Raw genomic sequence first — 15299 nt, forward strand, 5'->3', positions numbered from 1 at the left:
TGGGGGGAAAAAAGAGGAACAAATGTAATAATCTGAACAATAAAGATTTAATTAAAAATAAATAAATAAATAAATAAATAAGAATACACTGGAAGGAATTAAAGCAGGCTTGATGAAGCAGAGGATAGACTAAGTGAATGAGAAGACAAGATAGGAAAAAAATACTCAATTAGAGCAGCAAAAAGAAAAAATACCTAAGCATGAGGACAGTTTAAGGGAACTCAGGGACACCATCAAATGGAACAACATCCACATCATAGGGTTACTAAAGGGAGAAGATAGTGAGCAAGGGATACATAACTGGTTTAGAGAAATAATGATAGAAAACATCCCTAACCTGGTGAAGGAAAAAGCCACACAAGTTCAGGAAGCACAGAAAGTACCAATCAATATGAACCCAAAGAAACTCACTCCAAGGCACATCATAATTAAAATAGCAAACGTTAAAGACAAAGAGATAATCTCAAGGGCAGCAAGAGAGAGATAGTCAGTGATCTACAAGGGAGCTCCCATAAGGCTCTCAAATGATTTCTCAATAGAAACACTATAGGCCAGAAGGGAACGGCATGAAATATTGAAAGGAATAAAAAGCAAGGATCTAAAACCCAGACTACTCTATCTAGCAAGGCTATTATTCAAAATTGAAGGTGAAATAAAGAGCTTCCCAGACCCCGCCCCCCCCCAAAAAAGGCTAAAGAAGTTTACCACCACCAAACCAACAATGCAAGAAATGCTAAAGAGATTTCTGTAAGAAGAAATAGAATGAAGAGAGGACCATAGCCATAAAGAATAAAAATGACAAGAAATAAGTACCTATCTCTAATAACCTTAAATATAAATGGATTAAATGCTCCAATCAAAAGACATAGGGGAGATGAATAAGAATACATGATGGATATGAATAATGTCTATAAGAGATAGATCTCAGAATAAAAAGTGCAACCAGAATAAAAGTGATGAGAAAAATTTCCATGCATATGGAAACATAAAGAAAAACATAAGTACAATACTTATATATGACAAAATAGACTTCAAAGCAAAGGCTATAACAAAAGACAAAGAAGGTCACTTCACAGTACTAAAGGGATTGATCCAACAAGATGATATGACCTTGGTAAACATATATACACTCAATATAGGAGCACCTAAATATATAAAAAAGCTCTTGGAGGACTTTAAGGGAGAGATCAACAGCATTACTTTAACACCCCACCAACATCACCTGATATATCTTCCAAACAAAAAACCAACAAGGAAAGAACGACTTTAAATGACTCACTACATCAAATGTATTTAATTGACATTTACAGAACATTTCACCAAAAAACAGCAAAATATACGTTCTTCTCAAGTGCACAAGAGACTTTCTCAAAGGCAGACACATGTTAGGACACAATGTAAGTCTCTACAAGTTCAAGAAGATTGATATCATATCAAACATCTTCTTGGATCACAACGGCATGAGACTAGATGTCAACTACAATAAAAAAATCAAAAACAACCAAACACGTGGAGGCTAAATAGCATATTATTAAACAATGAATGGGTTACCAATGAGCTCAAGCAAGAAATCAAAAGCATCCTGGAAACAAATAAAAACGAACACACAACAACCCAAAATCTACGTGACACAGTGAAAGCAGTCCTGAGAGGGAAGTTCATAGCAATACAGGCCCACCTCAAGAAACAAGAAAAAGGACTCATAAACTATTTTACCCTATAAATAAAAGGATCAGAAAGAGAACAATAAGAAAAGCCCAAAGTAGGTAGATGGAAGGAACAAATAAAGATCAAAGCAAAAATAAATGACATAGAAACTAAAAACAAAACAAAACAAAACAAAAAGAGCAATGAAACCTAGAGCTAGTTCTTTGAAAAGATAAACAAGATTGATGAACCTTTAGCTAGACTCATCAAAAAACAGAAAGGGCTCAAATAAACAGAATCAGAAATGAAAGAGTTGAACAACTGACACCACAGAAATTCAAAGTATTCTAAAAAATACTATTCAAAGTATTCTAAAAAAAATACTGTGAGAAACCATAAGCCGGCAGTAGGACATCCCCCAAGGGGTCCTTAGCACTGCCGTGGAGGCGGGAGAGGCTCCCGCCACACAGCTGCACTTTGCCATCCATGAGCCCGGCTTGTTGCTGAGCAGCGCTCCCCCTGTGGGAGCGCACTGACCACCAGGGGGCAGCTCCTGCATTGAGCGTCTGCCCCCTGGTAGTCAGTGCATGTCATAGTGATGGTCATTCCATTGTTTGGTCGATTTGCATAATAGCCTTTTATTTCATAAGATGACCTGATATTCTACACAGCAAAGACTACAGAATCCAAAATAAACAACAAAAAACAACTACTAGAGTTAATAAGTGAATTTGTCAAAGTAGCAGGATATAAAATTCATATCCAGATATCAATGGCATTTTTTAAAAATATATTTTTATTGATTTCAGAGAGAAAGGGAGCGGGAGAGATAGATAGAAACATCAATGATGAGAGAGATTAATTGATCGGCTGCCTCCTGCACACCCCCGACTAGAGATTGAGACCACAACCCAGGCATGTGCCCCTGACCGGAATCGAACCTGGGAATCTTCAGTCCACAAGCCGATGTTCTATCCACTGAGCAAAACCAGCTAGGGCTCAATGGCATTTTAATATACAAATAATGATCTCTGATTTAGAAACTAAAAAAAAATCCCTTTTACCACTGCAGCTAAAAAAATAAGGTAACAGGAATAAACTTAACCAAGGGCATAATAGACCTATACTAAGAAAACTATAGGACACTGAAAAAAGAAACAGAGGAAGATACAAACAAGTGCAACCATATTCAGTGTTCATGGATTGGTAAAATTAACATCATTAAAATGTCCATACCACCCAAATAAATCTATAGATTCAATGCACTCCCTATTAAAATACCAAGGTTCACAGATCAAGAACAATCCCAAAATTTATATGGAACAAAAAAAAAAAAACCCAAAAAAACCCAAAAAAACCAAAAAACCAAATAACCCTCACACACTTGAGAAAGAAAAACAAAGCTGGAGGGATCACAATACCGGATGTCAAGCTACACTACAAAGCCAGAGTACTGGCCTGGCACTGGCACAAGAACAGGCATAGAGATCAATGGAAAGGAACAGAAACTGACCCAAGCCTTCATGCTCATTTAATAGTTGACAAAGGAGGCAAGAGCATACACTGGAGTAAAGGCAGTCTCTTGAATAAATAGTGTTGGGAAAACTGTGCAGGTACATGCAAAAATATGAAACCAGACCACCAACTTAAGCCATACACTAGAATGAACTCCACATGGATAAAAGACTTAATTGTAAGTCATGAAACCATAAAAATCTTAGGAGAAAGCATAGGCCGCAAAATCTTAGACATCTCATGTAACAGAATTTTCACAGAAACATCTCCTATGGCAAGAGAAAAAAAAATCATAAATAGCACTACATCAAACTATAAAGTTTCTGTACGGCTAAAGAAACCATCCTCAAAATGCAAAAGGAACCCATTGTATGGGAGAACATATTTACCAATGATACATCTCATAGGGGTTAATTTCCAAAATATATAAAGAACTCATACAACTCAACAAAAGAAAGACAAACAATCCAATTTAAAAAATGGGCGAAGGTCAGACATTTCTCCAAAGGGGACATATGGACGGGAACGAGGCATGAGCAAATGCTCAGTGTCACTAATCATCAGAGAGATACAAACTAAAACAACAATAAGTCATCACTCACATGCCAGTGTTACCAAGAATGGCTGCCATCAAGAAACAACAAATGCTGGCGAGGATGTGGAGAAAAGAGAATGCAGACTGGTGCAGCCACTATGGAGAACAGTATGGAGTTCCCTCAAAAAACTAAAAATAGAACTATCATTTGACTCAGTGATCCCACTTTTAGGAATATATCCTAAGAACCCCGAAACACCAAACAAAAAGAATATAAGCACCCCTATGTTCATAGCAGCACAATTTATAATAGCTAAGATCTGGAAACAGCCCAAGTGCCCATCAGTAGATGAGTGAATAAAAAAAACTGTAGTACATTTACATAATAGAATACTATCCCTATATAACAAAAGCCTAATATGCTAAGTGTCCAGTCATCCAGTCGTCTGTTCAACCAATCAAAGTGTAATGTGTTAATTATATGCTAAGGCTGCTCAACCACTTGCTATGATGTGCACTGACCACCAGGGGGCAGACAGTCAACCGGTCAACCAGTTGCTATGAAGTGCACTGACCACCAGGGGGCAGACGCTCTGACCAGTAGGTTAGCTTGCTGCTAGAGTCCGGCCAATTGGGACTAAGCGAGACGGGTTGGACATGCCCTGGAGCCCTCCTACGGTCCCTACCCAGCTGGTCAACCTCCTGATTGTGCACCGGTGGGGTCCCTTGGCCTGGCCCGTGCCCTCTCGCAATCCGGGACCCCTTGGGGGATGTTGGAGAGCCAGTTTTGGCCCAATCCTGCAGGCCAGGTCAAGGGACTCCACTGGTGCATGAATTCATGCACCGGGCCTCTAGCCTATATAATAAAAGCCTAAGCGACCATTATAGTGGAATGACCAGAACGACTGGTTGCTATGACGTGCACTGACCACCGGGGGCAGGCGCAGGAACTGCCCCCTGGTGGTCAGTGCACTCCCACAGGGGGAGCGCCACTCAGCCAGAAGCTGGGCTCATGGCTGGCGAGCGCAGCTGCCATGATGTTGGGAGTCTCTCCAGACTCTGCAGCAGCAGGCGCAGCAGGCCAAGGTGGGTGCGAGTGGCGCCTGGCCCCAATTCAGGCTCCTTCCTGGCTGCCTGCTGCTTGGCACAGGGAGGGACGTAGGAGGTTGGCCAGCTGGGGAGGGACCACAGGAGGGCTCCAGGGTATGTTGCACTCCCTGTGCTACATCTCCCGAGGGGTCCCAGACTGTGAGAGAGCGCAGGCTGGGCTGAGGGACCTGCTCTCCAATGCAGAAATTTCGTGCACCAGGCTTCTAGTATGCTAATAATATGCTAAGGCCGCTCAACCGCTCACTATGATGTGCACTGACCACCAGGGGGCAGACACTCCAACCTGTAGGTTAGCTTGCTGCTGGGATCCAGCCGATTGGGACTGAGTGAGACGGGCTGGACATGCCCTGGAGCCAACCTCCTACATCCCGCCCTGGCCAGCCCAATCGGGACTTGGCGAGATGGCCCTGATCGGCTCTGATTGGGACTAGGTGAGACAGGGCCAGATATGCCCTGGAGCCCTCCCGTGGTCCCTCCCCAGCCCAAATCGTGCACTGGTGGGGTCCCGAGGCCTGGCCTGAGCCCTCTCACAATCCAGGACCCCTCGGGAGATGTCAGAGAGCTGGTTTTGGCCCAATCCTGCAAGCCAGGCTGAGGGACCCCCCACTGGTGCACGAATTCGTGCACTGGGCCTTTAATGTAGCTATGAAAAAGAAGAATCTTTTACCCTTTGAGACAGCCTGGAGGGACCTGGAGAGCATTATGCTAAGCAAATAAGCCAGTCAGAGAAAGACAAGTGTCATGTGATCCCACTCATACAGAATCTAATGAATAGAATAAACCAACAAACAAAATAGATCCAGGAACTGAGACGCATGGCACACACTGATGGATCTCAGAGGGAAGGGTGGAGGGTTGGCAGGCAGAGATTAACCAAAGAACTTGTAAGCATCTATACATAACCCATGGACACAGACCATAGTGTGCTGAAGGCCTGGTGGGGTGCGGACCAGGGTGGAGGGGGCAATGGGGGACCTTGTGTAATACTCTCAACAATAAATAGATAAAGTCTGTTACACCATAAGACATATATATATTTGGAGAAGACAGAAAGCAAAATTAACCATGACCAGAAAGACTCGACAGAAGACATTATTTAGTTATCTAGCATGAAGAAGAAATGAGACTTTCCAAGTAAATAACTTCTTTAGGTAACTGATCTTTAAATGACAAAAATCTTTCTCTTAGACTTTTCAATAGAACTTTTAAATGTATAGTTTTTCACAATATTTTTGGCAATTTAACACTAGCTATGGAACTCACTATCAGTTATTTCATCATGTTTGAGATGCTAAAAACGTTTTATTTTTACACTTAATGGTCATAAGTACTATCATTTGGGGGAATTTTAAGTATATACATTTTTTAAGGGTTTCCGTCCACCTAGGCCCATGGTCGGCAAACTGCAGCTGGCGAGCCACATGCGGCTCTTCAGCCCCTTGAGTGTGGCTCTTCCACAAAATACCACGTGCGGGTGCGCACGTACAGTGCGATTGAAACTTCGTGGCCCATGCGCAGAAGTCGATATTTTGTGGAAGAACCACACTCAGGGGCCAAAGAGCCACATGTGGCTCGCGAGCCGCGGTTTGCCGACGACTGATCTAGGCCATTGTGTCCAATCTTCCCCCTCTCAGGTGGCTTAGACATTTCTTTCAAATATATGCTTTCAATATTACCAAGATGACAAGGACAGCATAACCAACCATATCTATGAAGTGACAGGAAAGAAGTATTTGGTTAAGAATTTTCACCTCAGATTTTCCTTTAATGCAGGACTTATCAAACTATAGCCAAGCAGCTTAACCTAGCCCACAAACTATTTTGGCAAATAAAGCTTTATTGAAACCCAGCCACACCCATTCATTTACATACTGTACAGGGCTGTTTTTGTGCTACAATGACTAAGTCACATTGTAAACCATGGGGCCCACAAAGCCTAAAATATTTACTATCTGATCTATTACAGAACGTGTTTGCTGACCCTTGCTTCAGGGTTTCAGAAACACAACGGTAACATTCACCTACATTTGATTAACTTGACCACCTCCAAATGGTTTGAATGGGTCACCAGAGTCCCATTCACCTGCAAGAAAATGAAAACAGTGCATGTCAGATACACTCTACAGACACATGGGTGAACTGATCTCAGGAATTATTATGCCTAGCACAATCAATTATAATATAGGAGATGGGGCTATGTATATACTAAAACATGTATATGCATGATTCAATATTCATTTTTACTGCTGTCCCATAAGATATACTCGGCAACAAAATGAACGTGAATACAAAACCAGGCCTGACTGAAAGGGCCTTGCAGCATATTCACCATGACAGATAATGGAACATAACTTACCACAGATTTACCAGCCTAGACAGTGGAGGGCTCTTGCAAATAGAAAATATCTCTTTGCCTTTAATTATAAATTCAGTGGTTTGTTAAAATCATAATGCATTGTTAAAAGATAAAAAAATTATTTCCAAAATAATATTCAACTTACTTTTAGTTTCCCAATTATGACCTAATTTTTACAAAGAAAGTATTTTCAGAGAGGCTACATGTAGGAAATATTATCCAAAGTCTCCACTGAACAAAACAAAGTAAGGTAAAAATATCAAACAGGGATCTAACATTAAAACTAATTTTTCTCTGATTTTGATAAGTTAAAATACTATCAGTGTATAAGACAGAAGTACAGGTACACTCATCATGACCGCCAGAGACCACCTCTGGTAATCATGACGTTTAATCCTGGACACTATCCTAGCACATACACACCACATACATAGACGCACAAAACATAAAGTATTACTGTCTTTTTCTGTAAAGAAATACTTTTCACTGCATTTTGTATATCTTTCATTAGAAGTATACACATTCTTCAAAGCTGCAGATAAAATGTAATTTATTTCTCTAGCTCTCAGATTATGCATATTTAGGTTGTTTATAAGTTGTCAATATGATGAAGCTAAAATGAATTTCCCTGTACACATTTCAGGGTTGTACACTTATTTCTTTAGATATATTCCTAAAAGCAAAATTGCTGGTCAAAGGTAATATACTTACTTAGAGTATATAATTTTTTATACATATTCACAAATTTCCATCCAGATTTTACCTAATTTATACTCACGACTAGCTTATGAGAGTAGCTATTTTACCATACCCAAACTATACCTAATACATAGTATCAATCTTTAAAATTTCTGACAACCAAATATATTTTCACGTATCTTTAATTTAGTAGTGAGGTTGGACATATTCTTATTAATATATTACTTATTTCAATTACTTTGGGGAATTGCCTGATAAAATTATTTGCCCATTTTTCTATTAGTTTATTCTTTTCTTAGTAATTGAAAAGTGCTCCTTATAATTAAGGATATACTCTGTAATATGTTTCAAGTATTTTTTCCAGATTGTTCTTTGTAAGTATGTTCATGGTGTCTTTTCCTGCATAGTAATTTTGTTTCAAGAAATCAAATGAGTCAAGTATCTCAAGTGTCATTACTAACTAACCCATTCTTTCCTCCTGGTCAGATTCAAGGCTGCTCTGGGCTCTCTGTTCCACCGATAGATCCACACCAGACCAGGGCCACTGCCTTCATTAATCCACACCTGTCACCTCACACAAACCCACACACAGAACACTTTTTTCATTAGCGATTCTCATACCTTTGTAAAGTTCATTTGAAAGAATAATCAGACAAGTAATAGCATACCTCCCCAATTCTAATAGTATATTTTAATGAGAATTACTTGTTAAAAAATAATATGGAGAGAAATGATCTTTACAACAGTGAATTACATTCCTACCCAGGAACATATATGACTCCATTTATTCAAGCCCTTTTTATGCCTTTCAGTATAGGGTAATATTAATTTTTTTAAGTGAGTTTGTATAGCCCACAAATCCAACATACATAATGTGCTGCATTTTACAAAAATCCAAGTGAAAAAAATAAAAATATGGCTAATAGATGCTGGTTTTTTTTTTTTAATTCTACCATAAATTCTATAGTAGTCGTTTCCTTACCTTGATGATTCGATCACCTGTCTGTACTCCAGCCCGCATGGCTGCTCCATCTGTAAGAGAAACTAATTAATTAAAATGTAACTCATTTGCATTGATTGACAATGTTTTTGAAAGAGAGGAGCGTAATAAAGTGCTTATGATCATGGGCTGTAAAGTCAGACTTAGATTCAAATGTGGCCCCTGCCACTCACTAGTTGTGTGACCTTGTACTGATTTTATGTTTTTTTACTCTAAGCCTCAATATCACCTATAAAATGGGAATAAAAAAATACTACCTCAAATTACAGCACCCAACATGAAGTAAGTATATCTTGTAATAGCAGTAAAAGATACGGTTGTTGTTTTGGAAAAAAAATAAGATATTTTTGAGCCTATAACCATCTGCTTAATCTGTCTCTACCAAACAACTCTAAAGAAATAATATTCAACAAACCTCTATAAGTGATGATGCATAAAGTATCACGACAAAGAGTATTATGATTTCTAAAACTATATATAAAGTGCAAAGAAAATCAACTTGGGGGGAATTCATGCCTAAAACTATGACACTGAAAACAAATCTAGCACCACAGGTTACATAACCTGCACTGTACATGGCTGTGTCATTCTGTGCAATAGATTTTATTTATACTTTTCTGTTCTTACTCTGCTCTCGAGTGACAAGACAGTTTTAAAATGCCTTGCCTTCTTTGACAGACTGTACGAAGACTGGGTTGTCTCCACTGACCGTCAGCCCAAATCCATTGTCACCCTTCTGGATGATCACACAGCGCTGAACAAGACCTGCACAGGAACCACAGGACAGAGAGAAGGAAGAGAGAAACAAAGAGAAAAAGGATAATAATTACATAGTAGCAATGAACTGTATTCTTTCTGGAGAAATACAAGGTAGCACATGAAACCCATCTATAATAATAAAAGCGTAATATGCTAATTAGACCGGATGACCTTCCGGATGAAGCCAGGGCTGCGAGAGAAGCCCGGGTCCCAGGTGCCGGGTGCCTGCTGGCGGCCACAGGGAAGCCTGGGTCCTGGGTGCCGGAGGGAAGCCGGTGCCAGCAGCCGGGGAAGGAAGGCCTACTCTTGCACGAATTTCATGCATCGGGCCTCTAGTATATAAAATAAGAGCACTAACCCCATGAACAAAACAAACATAAGAACATCACAAAGCCATATATATCTATATATAGGTCTCTCACTGGAGAGGCGGCGTAGAATGGGCCCGAGATGAACAACAGCTCTGGCAAACGGGAAAGAGAGGGTATTAGAGAGGAGACATCTGTGCTATTATTCGTAACATAAAATCCTCCCCTACCACCCTGTGTTTTGGTGCTCTTAACCACCAACCCCCCTTCTCCCCAAAAAACAACAACCAAAACATTTTGGGACATTAAGCTAGAAGCAGCCCATAGTAAATTCTAGAGAAATCCAATTTCACTCTCAGGGAAATATACTCAGAAACACAGACTATATAAAGGAGGTGCTTGCAGAGCGCCTGCAGCTTTTCTCCCAAAAGAAAGAGAAAAAAGGGAAAGCTGCAAAGGGCAGAAAACCTTGGCTCAAAGAAAAAATAAATAGAAAAGAGAAAAAAGTAGAAAAGATAAAGAATCTGTGAGGTCAACCAACTCTTTTATCTCTTTCATATACTGACCTGATTCCTCCAGGAGCATTTATTTTCCTTCCAGTTAAACAGCAAATGGAAATTGTCAAGGCAGGGTGAGAGGAAGAGGACCCCGTCAGAGGACAGGGATGTCCCACAACAGAAGAAGCCTGGTTAGTGCCCAGCTCTTTTATTACGGATCAGATATGAAGATCCTCAACTCTGTGTTAACCAAAGACTTAATACATACTTTCAGTTTTACAGAATCTAATCATTTCACCAAAAATCAATATACAGCCCTAGCTGGTGTGGCTCAGTTAGTTGAGCATCATCTCATGCATCAGAGGTCACTGGTTAGATTCCAAGTCAGGGTACAAATCCAAGTTGTGGCTTAATCCCCAGTAGGGGGCGTTCAGGAGGCAGCCAATGGATGTTTCTATCCCTCTCCCTTCCTCTTTAAAATCAATAAAAACATATAAAAATCAATATATAAACAGCTGTAAAACAGCAGGTATAACAATGGTTAGAAAATATTCTTCAAAATAAAAATTTTTATACAGAGCCATGATCTTTTACAAAACAAAGAGTATGTTAAAGACTGCATATTTCTATATATATTTCTTGCTGTTAATGGAATGTCACAAGTATTTGAGCTACTGCAGATGAAAGGAAATAACTAGATGCCAGCATGAAAAATATGAACCTTAAATTTTAACTCATAACCCTATATAAAATTTAACTTAAGCAGATCATGGACCTAAACATGAAGCTAAAATATTTCATGAGAAAACACAGAAAAAAATCTCCAAGACCTTAGGGTAGGCAGAGATAGTTGAGGATGCAAAATGTACCAACTAAAAAAGAAAAAAAACTAGTAAATTGAACTAAAAATTTAGAACATCTGCTCTTCTAAAAGACACTAAGAAAATGAAAAGGCAAGCCAAAGACTGCGAGAAAATATTCACAAAACAAATATGTTAGTTTATATCCAATAACATATTTAAAAAAACTCTACAATTTAAAAATGGAAGACTTTTTTTTTTTTAAAAGGACTTTTTTTCCCTTTTAGAATGATGTGGTAAGTGAAACCAACATTTAAACTGGTAGTTTAAAGCACTGCCAGTTGGCAACCGCTGCTTTAAAAGGGACAAAAGATTTGAATAAACAAATCACAAAGAAAGAAATACCAATGCGTGATAAGCACATGCAAAGGTGCTCAATATCTGCAGTCATCAGAAAAATGTCAATTAAAATCACACTGAGATGCCATATACACTAACTGAAATGGCTAAAAACAGGAGTGACAATACCAAGTGCTGGCAACAGCTGTGGAGCAACTAGAATGTTCATACATCCTGTGGGAGTGTCAAATGGTACACTTTGAAAAACAGTTCAGAAATTTCAACATGTATTTATATCTGACCCAGCAATTTCATTCCCAAGAGAAATGAAAACTCCTTTGTACATAAAGAATGGTAGACAAATGTTCATAACAGTTTTTTATTCATAAAAGCCCCAAACTAGGAAATAAAACTAGAACTAGGCATATATGCAACAAACAAATGAATCAAAAAAACATTATGCTGAGCAATGGACAGCAGATACAAAAGACAGTGAACACCATGATTCCAATGTAAAACAGACAAAACTAAACTATAGTAACAAAAATCAGATTAGTGACTGCCTAGGGGCAGAGTGGGGAGAATGAGTGCAAAGGAACATTAAGGAATTTGGGGGGTGATGGAAATGTCCTGTACTTAAGGTAATGGTTACATGAGTATATTCATTTGTCAAAACTTACTGAACTGCACATCTAAAATGGATACATCTTATTTTATGTAAATTGTACCCCAAGAAAGTTGATTTTCAACATTAAAAAAAATGTGTTACCACTCAACTCAAGAGACTACTAAATACGAAATAGCATTTGAATTTACCACTCCCACAAAATAGTCAATTAGAATGAGGGTAGAGGGAAGACAGCCCATCAAAATCAACCATTTTCCTTTGCTTAATGTTTCTTCCTTCAAGTAAGTAGGAAAAACTATAAATGGAATGGATAAGAATACATAAAAACAAGAAAAAAGGCATTCTTTATAAATTTCTAATACAGAATACAACAAATATAGGAATGAGAGAACCTCAAAATAGATTAAGAGCAGTGTTTTCAGGAAGCTTTAAAAAAATCATGGTTTTATCCAGTCCTCTATGGCAGGACACTGTGGCTGTTTGCATGCCGTGGCCACAGTGAATAATGCTGCAACAAACACAGGGTGCCTCTATCTTTGTGAATACGTGTTTCAGATTTTCAGATATATGCCCAGGAGAGGAACTCCTGGGTCAAACACACAGTGGATACTACTCAGCAATAAGAAAGGCTGAAACAGCACCATCTGCAACAGCGTGGATGGACCTTGAGAACATGATGCTGAGTGCAGTCAGTCAGTCAGAACCAGCGGGGACCCTGTGACCTCACTCGTGTGGGTATAAAAGGGACACGCGCGGACACTACAGCATGTGGTGGGGGCCGGAGCGGGGGATGCGGAGAAGGGCGCCTACTATGAGGTGACAGGAGGGGATCTGACTCTGGGAGGGGGGCACGCGGTGCAATACACAGCTCCTGCCACACAGAAACCCACACCCGAAACCTGTATGTTCCTGTGGACCAACGCCACCCCAATAAATGTAATTTTAAAAATATATGGTTTTGAAAACATAAATATCCGATGTCCTCTTTCCAGAGTTATTTGAAATTTCAAAATGAATTATATATTGCGACTTTAAAATAAAAATCAAGACAACTGCAACACTGAATATATATATATCTCATACTATATTCACCTCCCCATTCTCCCACGAGTTGCAAGTCAGTGAACTGAAAGTTCTAATCTTGGTGTTCATTGTGCTCAGCCACTCGCAGACTCATCTTCAGTTCACTTTAGAGCAGCGGTCACCAACCTTTCGGACTTCACGGACCACCAGTTGGCGACCGCTGCTTTAGAGAACCGGGTGCTTGTGATAATGAGGGCGAGGAGTAGTGAGGGTTAAGAGTTTTCACATTTGTGCATTTCACTGTAATACAATGAACATAAAGTAATTATTTAATGCCTGACACATACGAACGGCTCATAAATGTTAACTATTATCTATATATATAAAAGGCTAATATAATATGCAAAGTGTCCCCTTGGGAGTTCAACTGGGAGACCAGGAGTTCGATCAATCACTATGACATGCACTGACCACCAGGGGGTGGTGCGAAACTAATGAAGGCCCCAGCTGGCAGCCAGGGAAGGAAGGCCCCGGCTGGCAGCTGGAAGGCCCTGATCGGCCCTGATCGCAGGCCAGGCCTAGGGGCCCTACCCATGCACCGGGCCTCTAGTTTAAAGATTGGAGGTAAGTCGCCTTTGGACTTTTCTCATCAGAAATATAGCTACCAGTTAAAAACCAATTAACACTGGTGTGTTAACTAACTCCTATCATTTTTGCTATTTCTCCTTTAAAATGATCAATCCTCATTTATGTCTTTGTCTAAATTTTATTTTGTTTTAATAGACAAGCAAATTATTTTTAAATGAGACAGGAAGAGAGAAGAAAAGTTAACAGAGCAGGGCTTCTAGGAATAGGTAACTTCAGAAGATGAGAGACAATAGAAAAGCTACGAGAAATGAATCCCCTCCTCTTAGAAGCCTTTTCAGACTGCCCGGGGGGACCGGGGGGGGGGGCCCTAGCCCCAACAGTGCCATCTGACTGACATCTGTCTTGTCCTCTGAGAAAAAGGGCAGGGGCTCTATCTTGTTACAGTTTTATGTCAGGACCTGGCAATTGTTCTGGCACAGGAAAAGCTTTTTTAAAAAACTGCTAATAAATGAATGAAAATTGGATAAGTAGAAGAGTCTAGGGCAGCCGTGGGCAAACTACAGCCCGCGGGCCGGATGCGGCCCGTTTGAAATGAATAAAACTAAAAAAAAAAAAGACCATACCCTTTTATGTAATGATGTTTACTTTGAATTTATATTAGTTCACACAAACACTCCATCCATGCTTTTGTTCCGGCCCTCCGGTCCAGTTTAAGAACCCATTGTAGCCCTCGAGTCAAAAAGTTTGCCCACCCCTGGAGGGAAAGGATGGAATCTCAGAAAGGGAGGTGATCTAAGAGAAAAAACAATACCAGCACACACAGTCAACTTTAGCAAACAGACCCAGGGTCCTAACCGACTGTAAAGGATTGAGTTAATACAACAGTGTTCCCTCAAAATACTGCAAGATTGTTTTCTCCAATTCAAAATTGTTCAGTCTGGTAACTTCCCCTTTAATTCTACATCAAAAGGAGAAGATGGAGGCCCTAGCTGGTTTGGCTCAGTGGGTAGAGTGTCGGCCTGCAGACCCAAAGGTCCCAGGTTCGATTCTGTTCAAGGGCACATTCCTGGGTTGCAGGCTCGGTCTAATGTGCAGGAGGCAGCCAATCAATGATTCCCTCTCATCATTGATATTTCTCTCTCTCTCTTCCTCTCCCTTCCTCTCTGAAATCAATGGAAATATATATATATATATATTTTTTTTTAAAGAAGATGGAGAACCAAGGATAAAGAGGAAAAGGAGAAGGAATGACGTGCACACCTTCGTCCCGTCTCCTCCCCCACGACACTGTCCATGTATTATTATGACATCTGCTCACCTGAGAATCTGATGGATTTTAAAGTGTGAGTTACTAGACTAATATATATACCATATATCTACACTAATAAAAGAGAAACATGGTAATTGGCGTACGACCACTACCCTTCCCATTGGCTAATCAGCATATCCTTATGCAAATTAACTGTCAGCCAAGATGGCGGCCGGCAGCCAGGCA

At 39.9% G+C, this 15299-nt stretch overlaps 1 protein-coding gene across 9 annotated transcripts in view; it reads right to left on the minus strand.

Moving 5' to 3' along the window:
- Positions 1-15299, minus strand: part of ARHGEF12 (Rho guanine nucleotide exchange factor (GEF) 12) — a 186886-nt gene that overhangs the window by 113920 nt on the left and 57667 nt on the right. For 7 of the 9 annotated variants that reach the window (XM_014528955.1, XM_014528950.1, XM_014528951.1 and 4 more), the window contains 3 exons: positions 9529-9627; positions 8845-8894; positions 6833-6890 (listed from right to left, as the gene is read on the minus strand). In XM_014528955.1, coding sequence (XP_014384441.1) covers positions 6833-6890; positions 8845-8883 — 97 coding nt within the window. In that variant the 5' untranslated portion in view covers positions 8884-8894; positions 9529-9627. Of the gene's footprint in view, positions 1-6832; positions 6891-8844; positions 8895-9528; positions 9628-10495; positions 10583-15299 lie in introns of those variants that run through there. The other 2 variants (XM_014528954.1, XM_014528957.1) reach the window with 2 other exon arrangements.

This window comes from Myotis brandtii, unplaced genomic scaffold (genome assembly GCF_000412655.1).
Source record: "Myotis brandtii unplaced genomic scaffold, ASM41265v1 scaffold666, whole genome shotgun sequence".
In the NCBI taxonomy this organism is placed as follows: Eukaryota; Metazoa; Chordata; class Mammalia; order Chiroptera; family Vespertilionidae; genus Myotis; species Myotis brandtii.